Consider the following 13,222-nt stretch of genomic DNA (forward strand, 5'->3'; position numbering starts at 1 on the left):
TCAGATTTCTCTGAGGACCGTTCAGTATTTTAGCCCCCAAAACCCCACATCTCGGGAACATCCTCAGCCTCATCTGTGAAAAACCCTATCACCAGCTCAGTGGATTTCAGAGGAATTGCAAAAAGAAAGATCACCTTTGAAGCTTCAACAGATTGACCTCTAATTTTAAAATCACAGAACACTCCCTGGAGTTAGGCCACTGCCTGAGAGGTGCATTAAACTCTTTGAACGTTGAACTGCAAGAATTTTCCTTTTCACAAAGAAATATTCAGATCTGTCAAAATGAAGAAACTAGGGTCACTCTCTCTTCTCGATTGATTTTCATATTGGCAATGAATTAAATTTTCTTGGAGAACCAAGAGCTGGTTCTTTGAAAAGGTGAACAAAATTGATAAACCCCTGGCCAGACTCACTAAAAAGAGGAGAGAAAGAACCCAAATCACCAAAATTATAAATGAAAAAGGAGAAATCACAACGGATACAGCAGAAATACAAAAAACCATAAGAGAATACTATGAACAACTATATGGCAATAAGTTTGACAATCTGGAAGAAATGGACAATTTTCTAGAATCTTACAGCCTGCCAAAACTGAATCAAGCAGAAACAGACCAACTGAACAGACCAATCACCAGAAATGAAATTGAAGAGGTCATAAAATCACTCCCTACAAATAAAAGCCCAGGACCAGATGGCTTCACAGGTGAATTCTATCAAACATATAAAGAGGAATTGGTGCCCATCCTCCTTAAACTCTTTCAAAAGGTTGAAGAAGAAGGAATACTCCCAAAGACATTCTATGAGGCCACCATCACCCTCATTCCAAAACCAGGCAGAGATACCACCAAAAAAGAAAACTATCGCCCAATATCATTGATGAATATAGATGCAAAAATTCTCAACAAAATCTTAGCCAACCGAATCCAACAACATATCAAAAAAATTATACACCATGACCAGGTTGGGTTCATCCCAGGTTCACAAGGATGGTTCAACATACGCAAATCAATCAACATCATACACCACATTAACAAAAAAAAGGTCAAAAATCATATGATCATCTCAATAGATGCAGAAAAAGCATTTGACAAAGTTCAACATCCATTCATGATCAAGACCCTCGCCAAAGTGGGTATAGAGGGAACATTCCTGAATATAATCAAAGCCATTTATGATAAACCCACAGCAAATATAATCCTCAATGGGGAAAAACTGAAAGCCTTCTCACTCAAATCTGGAACAAGACAGGGATGCCCACTCTCACCACTGCTCTTCAACATCGTTTTGGAAGTCTTAGCCACAGCAATTAGACAAACAAAAGAAATCAAAGGCATCCATATAGGAAGAGAAGAGATCAAACTGTCACTGTATGCAGATGACATGATTCTATACCTAGAAAACCCTAAGGACTCAACCCCAAAACTCCTTGAACTGATTAATAAATTCAGCAAAGTGGCAGGATATAAGATTAACATTCAGAAGTCAGTTGCATTTCTGTATACCAGCAATGAAGCATTAGAAAAGGAATACAAAAATACGATACCTTTTAAAATTGTACCTCACAAAATCAAATACCTCGGAATACACCTAACCAAAGAGGTAAAGGACCTATATGCCGAGAACTATAAAACCTTAATCAAAGAAATCAAAGAAGATGTAAAAAAATGGAAAGATATTCCATGTTCCTGGATTGGAAAAATCAATATTGTGAAAATGGCCATCCTACCCAAAGCAATCTACAGATTCAATGCAATCCCTATCAAATTACCCATGACATTTTTCACAGAACTAGAACAAACAATCCAAACATTTATATGGAACCACAAAAGACCGAGAATCGCCAAAGCAATCCTGAGAAACAAAAACCAAGCAGGAGGCATCACTCTCCCAGACTTCAAGAAATACTACAAAGCCACAGTCATCAAAACAGTGTGGTACTGGTATCAAAACAGACAGACAGACCAATGGAACAGAATAGAGAATCTGGAAATTAACCCTGACACCTATGGTCAATTAATCTTTGACAAGGGAGGCAAGAACATCAAATGGGAAAAGGAAAGTCTATTCAGCAAGTATTGCTGGGAAACCTGGACAGCTGTATGCAAAGCAATGAAACTAGAACACACCCTCACACCATGCACAAAAATAAACTCCAAATGGCTGAAAGACTTAAATATACGACAGGACACCATCAAACTCCTAGAAGAAAACATAGGCAAAACACTCTCTGACATCAACATCATGAATATTTTCTCAGGTCAGTCTCCCAAAGCAATAGAAATTAGAGCAAAAATAAACCCATGGGACCTCATCAAACTGAAAAGCTTTTGCACAGCAAAGGAAACCCAAAAGAAAACAAAAAGACAACTTACAGAATGGGAGAAAATAGTTTCAAATGATGCAACTGACAAGGGCTTAATCTCTAGAATATACAAGCAACTTATACAACTCAACAGCAAAAAAACCAATCAATCAATGGAAAAATGGGCAAAAGACCTGAATAGACATTTCTCCAAGGAAGATATACAGATGGCCAACAAACACATGAAAAAATGCTCAACATCGCTGATTATAAGAGAAATGCAAATCAAAACTACCATGAGATACCACCTCACACCAGTCAGAATGGCCATCATTAATAAATCCACAAATAACAAGTGCTGGAGGGGCTGTGGAGAAAAGGGAACCCTCCTGCACTGCTGGTGGGAATGTAAACTGGTACAGCCACTATGGAGAACAGTTTGGAGATACCTTAGAAATCTATACATAGAACTTCCATATGACCCTGCAATCCCACTCTTGGGCATCTATCCGGACAAAGCTCTACTTAAAAGAGACACATGCACCCGCATGTTCATTGCAGCACTATTCACAATAGCCAGGACATGGAAACAATCCAAATGTCCATCGACAGAGGATTGGGTTCGGAAGATGTGGTATATATACACGATGGAATACTACTCAGCCATAAAAAAGGATGACATCATGCCATTTGCAGCAACATGGATGGAACTAGAGAATCTCATACTGAGTGAAATGAGCCAGAAAGACAAAGACAAATACCATATGACATCACTTATAACTGGAATCTAATATCCAGCACAAATGAACATCTCCTCAGAAAAGAAAATCAATCATGGACTTGGAGAAGAGACTTGTGGTTGCCTGATGGGAGGGGGAGGGAGTGGGAGGGATCGGGAGCTTGGGCTTATCAGACACAACTTAGAATAGATTTACAAGGAGATCCCGCTGAATAGCATTGAGAACTATGTCTAGATACTCATGTTGCAACAGAAGAAATGGTGGGGGAAAAACTGTAATTGTAATGTATACATGTAAGGATAACCTGACCCCCTTGCTGTACAGTGGGAAAATAAAATTAAAAAAAAAAAAAAAAAAAAAAAAAAAAAAAAAAAAATTTTCTTGGAGAAACATAGAGTTAAAAAAAAAATTGTAACTGGGTTTAAATCACAGGTTGCCAGATAAGAGTCTCTGTGTGAAAGTCTTATGGACATCAAATCTGAGAAGGGCAAGAGAAGAAGCTGTTGGTTTTTAAAAGCATGTTCTAAATTTCCCATTGCTCTGAGCTTCTCTTAGTCAGGATGCTAAATTTATTTTGAAATTTTCCATCAAAGGAAGGCTTGCAATATTGATACATAACTAAAAGGATCACAGACTTTTTTATTTTTTTATTTTTCTAATTTTATTATAGTTGATTACAGTGTTCTGTCAATTTCTGATGTGCAGTAAAGTGACCCAGTTATACAAATATGCATACATTCTTTTTCTCACATTTCCTCCATCATGTGCCATCACAAGTGATTAGACATAGTTCCCTGAAACTATACAGCAGGACCTCATTGCTTATCCACTTCAAATGCAATAGCATCTACTAATCCCAAACTCCCAGTCCATCCCACTTCCTCCTCCTTCCCCTTGGCAACCACAAGTCTGTTTGCCATGTCCATGAGTTTGTTTCTTTTCTGTACATAGGTTCATTTGAGCCTAAATTAGATTCTAGATATAAGTGATATCATATGGGGATATTTTTTAAGTCACAGAAAAAACTATGATAAAAGCTATTTTTATAATTATACATACAATCATATGTATGTGCATGTATATATATATATAAATTTCATATATAAATGTGTGTGTTTGTGCATATATATATATTTCAACCTCTTCATTTTGTGAAGAGTTGGGATACTGGTTAATAACCAATTCCTTGGCCATGGTTGAAAAGAATTAGGATGTCGCAAGGCACCCAGGCCTGTTTTCCCACACTAATGAGCAGGCAGGCCCAGACCATGAGGGCTTTCTTACTGTTCGTTGGCTTGTTACTTAAGAAGACTTTCTCTGTGGATCATCCTGGCCATCAGCTACGTCACCTGTGGTCTGGGGAAGGGGCGCTCTCAAGTGTGAGGATGTGTTGTGGGGGCTTTTTCATATTATGTTTTCACATTTAAATGAATGTTTTTTTAAAAATGAACTCACAGGTGGGACAGGAATGTTTTGATAACTTACTTTCGTCCTTTGAGAACTTTTGCCAAAAATGGGGAGGATAAAGGGGGGCTTGTTTCGTTGAGCAAGAGGAAAGCACTGGGCAGAATGAATGCATAGGTCTGCATGTTATCGGTACCTGTCAGCCCCTCAGCTTGGGTAGACCTTCTGAGGTTGCCAGAACTGTTTGGATGAAGGCTTATCAGACCCAATGTGGAGCACTTGCCTCCCTAGCAGGGAGGGGAACCAGGGTGGACAGTCGGCTTCCACACTCCACAGCTCCCCTGAAGACACAGGGCTGGTGCCAGAACAGCATGGGGTCAGTGGGACCTACACCCTACACAGATGTCCACTTTCATCATGACACCACTCTTCCTTCCTCTCTTTCTGGAGTGGAAGGGAGGACTGACCAGAGAAGTATCTAGACATTTTGAAACCACAGAGCAATTTTTTTGTTCATTAGGGCCGCACCTATGGCCTATGGAAGTTCCCAGGCTAGGAGTCAATTTGGAGCTACAGCTGCCAGCCTCCACCACAGCCACAACAATGCGGTTTCCCAGCTGCATCTATGGCTCTATGACCTAAGCCACAGCTTGTGGCAACACTGAATTCTTAACCCACTGAGTGAGGCCAGGAATCGAACCCATATCCTCATGGATACTAGTCAGGTTCATAACCCACTAAGCCACAATGGGAACTCCTGAAACCACAGAGCAATTTGAAGTAATAATTTTTGAGAAGCCTTTATGACAATAAAGCATAATTGTTGTTTTGTTTAGAAACATGTATAGATGTGGAGGATCCCTTTCAGGACAGACATATCCTTCCTCCTTTCACAATGTGATTAATTTCTGCTAAATCCAGAAAGGAGAAAGACTGGGTTTAAGAAGGAAAGGAATCAACCTGAAAGATAGGGCATTTTTTTTTCTTTTTTAAAGAAAAATTGTATGTGTTCACATAGGCACAAGCCTCCTGAGTCACCCCAGTTGCCTTGTCCCTTCCCAGTCTGGAAAGCTCCAGCTCCGGAATCCCAGAGCAGCCCCTCCATGCCAGGACCACCCACTATACTCACCTGTAACCCCAGAGCACCGCCTGAGAAGGGGAGCACCCAGGCCTTGTCCCACGGCCCCGCTGATACTGCAGGACCTTGTTCACTCATACCTTCCTCCCTGTACCTGCCTCCCCAACACAAGAGAAGACCCGTGAGGGAGACAGGGGCCAGCTTTCACCCCTACCAAGGGCTTCCATCCCCACCCAAGGGAGCCCTTCTCACCCACACCCAGGCCTCCGTGGCCCTAAGGCTAATGATTCCCAAAGGGTAGCCAGAGGTTAGCCTTTCTAACACCCTTCCGTGTTGAGCTGAAATCTAGACTTTCCTTGCCTGTCCTCCAGACTCTTCTTCCAAGTTCCAAACCCTCAGGGAGCAAGAAAGGAGGCTGGGGGCTCTGTGTTTGGAAGAGAAAGGACTTCCTGGGGAATCGGTTCCCTAGCAGTGTGAGAGGGGAGCTTGACTGGTATGGAAGGAATGGGTTCCCAGCCAGTTTAGGAATTTGCCCCCAGGGGGTGAGGTCCACCTCAGTGATGGGAAGGTGGGAGCATTTCTCCTCCAGCCCACCAACAGGCCAACAGGCATCTACTTTGAGAACCAGGAATAAGAACAAGTTCCCTCTTACAAAAGAAGAGGAGTGAGGGAAGGCCTTGGGGTGCACAGAGCCGCCATGTCTCTCACATCTGGTGTCACCCACCCCAGAGGGTGAAGCAGAGACCCTCCTCCTCAGGTCCTGAGGCCTTCAGCTCCCACTCCTCAGCAATATCCCCAGGCCTGAGTTAGGGCTCAGCTGCCTCTCTCTCGTCTCTCCACTGGAAACAGAAGCTCCAGCGAATGTTTCTAACTCCTGAGTCCACTCAGCCATGTCCCCCTTGCAAAATCCTCCCCTTCCCGCACCCCCCTGCACCCAGCCAGCCAATCCGCGGCCTGCGAGCCTCTCCAGACCCATCTCTCCGGGCCCTGGCGGGATAAAACCAGTCGGCGATGCCGGGTGGATGGGAACAAACTTCGGAAGGAGGAGAGACGCGGGGCCCAGGGCACCCTCGCGGGCGGACCCGGGAAGTGAGGGCCTGTGGCCGGCTGGCCAGGTAGGCTGCTCAGGGGTTGGCTGAAAGCTGACTGGGAGAAGGGGGGCTGACTGGAGGAGAGGGTCCCCGGAAGCCTGGCAGCCTTTTCTCTCTCAAGTTAAACTGGATCAGGCTGGGGCGGCAGAGACGGAGGGCACCGGGCTGGAGTTTGGGGCTGCCCAGCGGACCCTGGTCCCGGAGCCTCCCGGCCGGCGCATGTGTTAGGCCAGGCTGAGGTTGGCCACACTTCGCCTACAAATCCTGCGACTCCTGCTTCGCGATGAAAGCCTCAGGGGTAGGGCCTGGGGAGGAGATCCAAGGCGGCGGACAGGGAGTCTCATGCCCCTGCCCCGGGTCTGTGCAGGGCAGCGGCGTGGTGGCGGGCGCGGCGGGGACCTGCGTGAGGAAGCCCTGAGCCCTTGGCGGGCTGCGAGCGACTCCCCGGCGATGCCTCACAACTCCATCAGATCGGGTAAGGACGCGGAGTGGCCGGGAGCCCCGAGCCCCCGCGTCGCGTGCTCCCCTGCGTGCGCTCGGGTCGGTGGGGCTGGGGAGCGGACGCTCGGGCTCGCGGGATCCCTCGCGTGGGGACGCAGCTGGGGACGCCTGGGGCCTGGCTCTCCGCGGTGGCCGCCTCGCCGGTCTCAGGCCCTGAGGTGCCCTCCGCCCGGCGGAAGCGCCCCGCCCAAGGCTGGGTTTCTGCGGACGGCATGGAGCAGCGAGGGGCTCTCCGTGAGGTCTGAGGGGTGGCCCTCGCGCCCCACCCGCGTCTGGCCCTGCCCATCAGAGTGAGCATCCTGCGCGCTCTCAGGCCCTGCGCACTATCCGTGCTGGACTTGCAGTTCCCCTGCCCTCGACCTCTAAGCCCGTGTCCCCGAGTGCGCGCAGCTCTTGCCCGTGGCTCTCCGGGTGGGACCCCGAGCCCCGCGCACCTCTCAAGCCAACAGGAAAGGAGAAGCCCGGGAACCGAGAATGCACCCGTGGACTCTCGGGCTTCTCCTTGCCCAGCACCGAGCAGGCGGTGACCCGCGCGCGGGTCGTCTGGCTTGAGAGGACTGAGCTGCCCGCGGGCAGAACCCCACTACCCAGCGGCTCCCGGACTCAGGGCCTTTAAAAGCGCCTGGGTTCCCTGGCTGCGGCTCCTGCTCTCCCCACCTCCTGGCCCAGGCCAGGGTGGTCTGTGCCAGGAAAGAGCCGCAGGGTCGGGCGGGTTGGCGCGGTGGGCACGGCCACCCGGGCGCTCAGAGAGTGTGGACTGCAGGCAGAAGAGCGGCCCGGCCCGCGGTGATGGATGGAGCCAGGCCGGCCGCGGGGAAGGCGATTTATGGAGCCAGGGCGCAGCGCTATCGATTTGGGCCGGCGGAGTGAGAGGAAATCAATATCTCAGATGAATTCTCCGCGAAAATGAAGTCCCGCTCTGCAAACGGGACATTTGTTATAATAAGGAGGGTCGGATCGGGCGCGGCGCGAGGCTGAGATCTCAATTTAGCTCCGAGCGCGGAGGTCCAAGCTGCGCCGCGCTGCCTCGGGTCTGGGGGCCCAGGCTTCACCCGCCCAGGCGCGGGAACCCCCCGGGGCGCCGGAAGGTTTCACCTTTGGGTTCGCTCTACCTGCGGAGACAGTCAGCAACACGATCCCTCTCCACTCCCGTCCCCCCAGGGTAGCAGGGCAACAGCCGCCCTGGCCGCCTTCTGCGGGGGCCAGGCCTCCAGAGGTGCAGAGTGGAGACCTCACAGCCCTTCCCAGAGCTGCGAGGTCGGCGAGCCGGGGGTCGGAGCAGAAAGCCTGGTACCCCTTTCCAGGCGAGCCAGGGCGCCACGCCACCTCCTTGACCACTTTTTTGAGACCAGGACCAGTAGTCTTTAGTCCCATAGTCTTTAGCCAAACGGCGGTATAAAAACAGACTTCGCCCTCGCCTTGGGATCAGGACGGTTTCTGAGGCCAGGCGCGCGGCGCCTGGTGCTGAATCGCCTGGCGGGTCCCGGTGCTTCTGCTCCCCTGGCTGGTTCTTTCCCCCACCCCGGACCTTCCCCTGACCTTTCTGGCGGTGAGAAGTGCAGGTGTTCTCGGACCTCGGATTTACCGTGCTGGACCAGACCTTTTCCCCCCGGTCGCTGTTCGAGAAATAAGAGGATGTCACGGTCCCTCGGGTTGGCTTGATTTTGTTTTCGCTACTGATTTTCATTACGGAAGCACTCATTAGGATAAATGGAAATAAAGAAGGAAAGAAGAGAGGGTGCAATTTATTTTTACTTTATTTTTAATCAGCAACAGACCCAGACAGTGAGAAACCGAATTTCCATTAGCTCAGACGCAAATCGCCCTTAGGTTTCTGGAGGGAGCCGTCCGCCCCCGGCCCAGCCTGGGGCAGAGGTCTGTTCTCTCTCTTGAGGAGGCTGAGGGTCTCCTTCTCTCCTCTCCCCGCTAAACAAAGAAAGAAATAAACCTGAGATGCACAGAGGATGAGGCTTTCTCATTTAATTTAATGCTGATAAATCAAAGGAAATCACCTAAAACGTAGCTCAAACAATTCAAGGCTGTCGACTCTTTCTTTCCTAAATGCTCTCTAAACAAACCTCAGCAAGAGACACTCTGTCTTTCTGATCAATTGACTTGATGCCATTACTTACATTTAGAGCCAAATGCATAAGATGAGCCCTCCTGTTTCTAAAGCCCATTTCTCTCCTAGGTCTCAGAGGCTTCCCCCCTTTCCCAAGATACTACCATTTCTGAGTTCGGCTTTGCGGGGAGAGCTTCCCTTGAAGCTTTTCCTGGAGCAGGATCCGGGGCGCAGGTGGCCGCGGGCCTTTTTCGCGGGACCGAGACCGAGCGCACCGCTTCCAATAATCCGGACGCTGGAGAAAAGTTTCTTGAGCGGCTTCTGGCCATCCCAGGCTCCTGCGACTCACCCTGGGCTCACTCTTGGCCCGATATTGCTTCGCAGAGAGATCTTTAAAAATAAAAATACATTTTTTTTCTACAGTTTTATTCTGAAGGGGTGTGAGAAGGAAAGAGAGAAAGATTCTGAATTGCCGCTGGTCATCAATGAGTTGAACGTTCCCTAAAATCCGCTGGGAATTTTGTAGCATCAGGGAACAAAGATCCTCCAAAGCAAAAACTTTTCTTTTTAATAGTCAAAGATGCGTGAGAAACGCCACATAAATATTAAAGTGTAAATAAAACTCCATCCGTTATGAAGAGAGTTTAGTAAAAAAGCAAGCAGGTTGTGGAGTTAAAAGTTACCCACAATAACTTCTGAGAAACCTTCTCCCCAAGCTTCTTAAAACAGATCGTTGAAGAAGTCCAATGAGACTTTAGAGGAACATACCTAACTTTCTTGGATCGCAGATATAAAGCCCCCGTTCCCTCTTCTTAGTTTCCAAAAGGAGCCAAGGGGGCCTAGGGTTATTTTCCTCCTATTTCCTATTTTCTTGCCTGGATTGAAAAAGAAGATCTTGGGTTGAGTAGAGAGGTATTGGGGTTCTTGAATTCATCTTTGTTTCAAGATAGTACATCCCCCCCCTCAATGCAAGTTAATTAGGAGATAATTTAGCTACCTTGTGAATTAGTTTTAAGATGAGTATCTTTTCAAGCTTTGTCACTTTAATTGCCCCACTGATTGATAAGAAGTAATTATTTCTAATTGACACTTTTTTGATGTCTATTGGAAGAATTTATTTGGGACATTTTTGGGTGGAAGAAAACTTAATTAATTTTATCAGTCTATACCCAAAAGGGCTCTGCATAATTTTGCTAAAGAGAACAGAGGAGGTAAAGGAAAACAACACGAAAATCAATCTCGGGATTTTAATTATTAATAGATATTCTGGTTCAAAGGAGAACATCTACTATTCTAATAACATCTCAAAACTTTCTATTTATGGTCTGAAATCTTGAATTTTAATATGGTACATGCTTTACTGGTTTGCATTTTCCAGGGGATATACTTACGATCCCTGTATATGCGGACTTCATCTTGGAGGTTACTCAGCTTTGTAATTAATTTTTGTGAAAAGTAAGATCAGTAGAACTCAGTACACTTAGAATAAATGGCAGCCTTTTTGTAAGAGCTAATCGTAAGAAAGATTTACTAATAGTCATCCTTGTTCTGTAATTATTGATAGAGTTGGGTATAAAGGTGAAACTTTACTTATGGTGACATGCCTTTTCATACCTAAACCTCAGACCTCAGAGTAAACAGTTTAATCATTCACACCCTCCAGAATGCATTGCTGTGAAAGAGAAAGAAGGGAAAAAGGATAAAGAGAAAAAGGAAAGATGCTGAAAGGAGGCAATGGGGGAGGGGAGGTGAAAAGGGAAGTAAGTGGCTAGAGAGAAAAAAAATGAAAGAAGTCATTTCAGAAACGAAGGTAGCCAGGTGCATGGCAGCTTTGTCATTCAATATAAGAAAATTAAAACTCTGGTTCAGAACACCATCCCTTTGAACTAACCTTATCTTAACCACAACCCCTAACCACCACTTTTTTATGCATAAAAAAAAGCAGGATCTTTGGGGAGCCGCCTGGTCTGGGTCTTGGGTGTCTAGATGTTGAAGTTTGTATTTGGTGTCCATGAAAAGGAAGCAAGAAAATACACAAGGTACTGGCAGCTTATAAAGCGATTCGAGTGTTGTTTATTTTTATTATTAAAGCCCCTGTGATCTTCCCTCCTCGTTGTGTATCCACGAACTTTTTGTGGGTAGACTTGTGACTCATTGACATAGGAAAACACTTCCACATTAACCCAAAGTGGAGACACACGCCCCCGCACACGCACACCCAGACGCGCCTGAAATCAGAGCAGCATCAGCAGACAAGAGGCTCTCCTGTCAGGTTCATTTAAGCCAGTGCCTTTTTCCATCACTTATGTATAAAACCTTCCATCACTTATGCATAAAACCTTGTCTGCTTTTAATGCTGTTTCTCCCAGATTACGTGGAGCCACAAGAATGAGGAAACATTTTAAATGAAAAAGAAGTTTAAGACGTACAAACAGCAGATAATATCGCATACCAAACTCACTATTAGTGAAACTGAAAAATATATATATAAATAATGCAAAAAAAAACCAGCAAGGGAGAGTTTAGTAATGGAAAATTCCCCTGCAATTAAATGAAACAATAATTTAGTGGAGATATGCCTGAATGAATTAGCATTTATTAATTGGTTCTCATAAAAACAATTTGTGTGTGCGTGTGTTTGGGGGGGTAGTGTTGAAAGTATGGATTTTTCATAGGAAAAGTTTCTCAAATATTCATATGAAATTATGTAGTGATCACAGTGTATTTTGTGAAAAAATCCCAATTTTCTCACTGGCAAAATTTCACCTGCACACAGAGGGTGGGGGTAAAGAATGCACCCCTTTTAGATCAAAAAAAGGAAGCTGGTCCCCTCTTCTCTTGGGACACTTACGGGCAGCATGAAACTAGTGGGGAACACGTGGGCAGAGTCTGCTATTCTTAAAAACATCCCAACTGGGTCCTGAGTGGACTCCCAGGTGACCCATCTCCTCTGGGACACAGCTTACTGAGGCCGAGGAGGAGGAGGAGGAGGCTGCTTTGTGGCTCTCTCCCCCACCCCACCCTATCAGCCTGCTCCAGCATCCTTGCCAGCGCCAGCTCCAGCGGCAGGAACTGCAGTTTGTAATCTCAGCAAGGAGCTTGCTAGGGTTGACTGGTGCAGGGATGTGTTTACTTTCTCTCGCCACAGTTGGTCTGTCTTCAGTTCTAAGTATTTTAAAGCCGCTCTATTTATCAGTTCAAGAGGTGGCAAGTTCTCAGTTGCGCCATGAAAGCTTTGAGCTCCGAGGTTCTGAGTACACAAAGAGCCAAAAGATAAAAGAAATCACTTCGTTTAAGGTAGAAAAAAAAAAAGATGATTTTCAAAGGAGGGGGGCAGGGGAATGGGCCCCCATTTAAGATGGCAGTTTGCTTTTGTTTTAGTCGAGGCATGGGGCAAAGCTGAGTCACCAGCTGCCAGGAGCCCTCACTGGCTTCAGAGGTAGAACTTGGGGGTGTGAAACACCCTCCAAAAAGAGAAGCATGCAACCCGACTGGGCACTCAGGGCTCTTTGGGGCAGTGATTCTTTTTGGAACACCTCAGGCCAGGTTCTTTCGGAGGCCGAGCTAAAAGGCATTCTGCCTGGTGTGTGCAATGCCCTCTGGCACCAGAGCTGCCAGGGAAAAGGAGAGCAGAGAATAATAGCCACAGATCTCCTTGTGGCTGAAAACTTCACCCTCCTGGGTCAATCCCAGTTTCCCCAGTCCACAGCCAGTGACCCTGGGATAGAGTCTCCGAGTCAGGGTACAGTGGGCTGGGGTACAATCTTTGGTCAGGTCACTTTTAAGTAGATCTTTGTACTTATGTCCTGAGGTCTAGAGTTAGGGCTAACAGGCCTGTCTGAGTTTCTGAAAACCCCTCCAGATCCCACCCTTGGCCAGGTGGGCCACTTGAACAAATGTCTTTTATGTGGGCCATGGGTCAGAAAAATCTCCACGGGAATGTTTCTGTTTTAAACTCACAATTCACGTCACCGAGTCTGGACTTTACTTTGACTGGGGCTCCTTCCCCAGGAAGGACAAAGGGCCTGGGTAGAAAACAAGCGT

At 46.8% G+C, this 13,222-nt stretch overlaps 1 protein-coding gene and 1 long non-coding RNA gene across 12 annotated transcripts in view; one reads left to right on the forward strand and one right to left on the reverse strand.

Moving 5' to 3' along the window:
* The first annotated feature begins 6,548 nt into the window (after window positions 1-6,548).
* Window positions 6,549-13,222, forward strand: part of PAX8 (paired box 8) — a 60,953-nt gene continuing 54,279 nt past the window's right edge. For 7 of the 11 annotated variants that reach the window (XR_014825776.1, XR_014825778.1, XR_014825777.1 and 4 more), the window contains exons 1-2: window positions 6,549-6,639; window positions 6,983-7,090. Coding sequence is in view for 5 of the 11 variants with exons in the window: in XM_084993342.1 (XP_084849468.1) it covers window positions 7,066-7,090 (25 nt within the window). In the remaining 6 variants the exon portion in view is untranslated. Of the gene's footprint in view, window positions 6,640-6,931; window positions 7,091-13,222 lie in introns of all 11 variants that reach the window. The other 4 variants (XM_084993348.1, XM_084993347.1, XM_084993349.1 and 1 more) reach the window with 2 other exon arrangements.
* On the reverse strand, window positions 8,856-9,460 carry LOC146396254 (uncharacterized). The gene is made up of 2 exons (XR_014825793.1): window positions 9,343-9,460; window positions 8,856-9,042 (listed from the first exon to the last, which is right to left on the reverse strand). It is a non-coding gene; the product is annotated as an uncharacterized LOC146396254 (long non-coding RNA).

Source organism: Sus scrofa, chromosome 14, assembly GCF_054392235.1.
Source record: "Sus scrofa isolate SSC_HxYL_T2T_F1_AM1 chromosome 14, Sscrofa_HxYL_maternal_Yorkshire_Landrace_v2.0, whole genome shotgun sequence".
NCBI lineage: Eukaryota > Metazoa > Chordata > Mammalia > Artiodactyla > Suidae > Sus > Sus scrofa.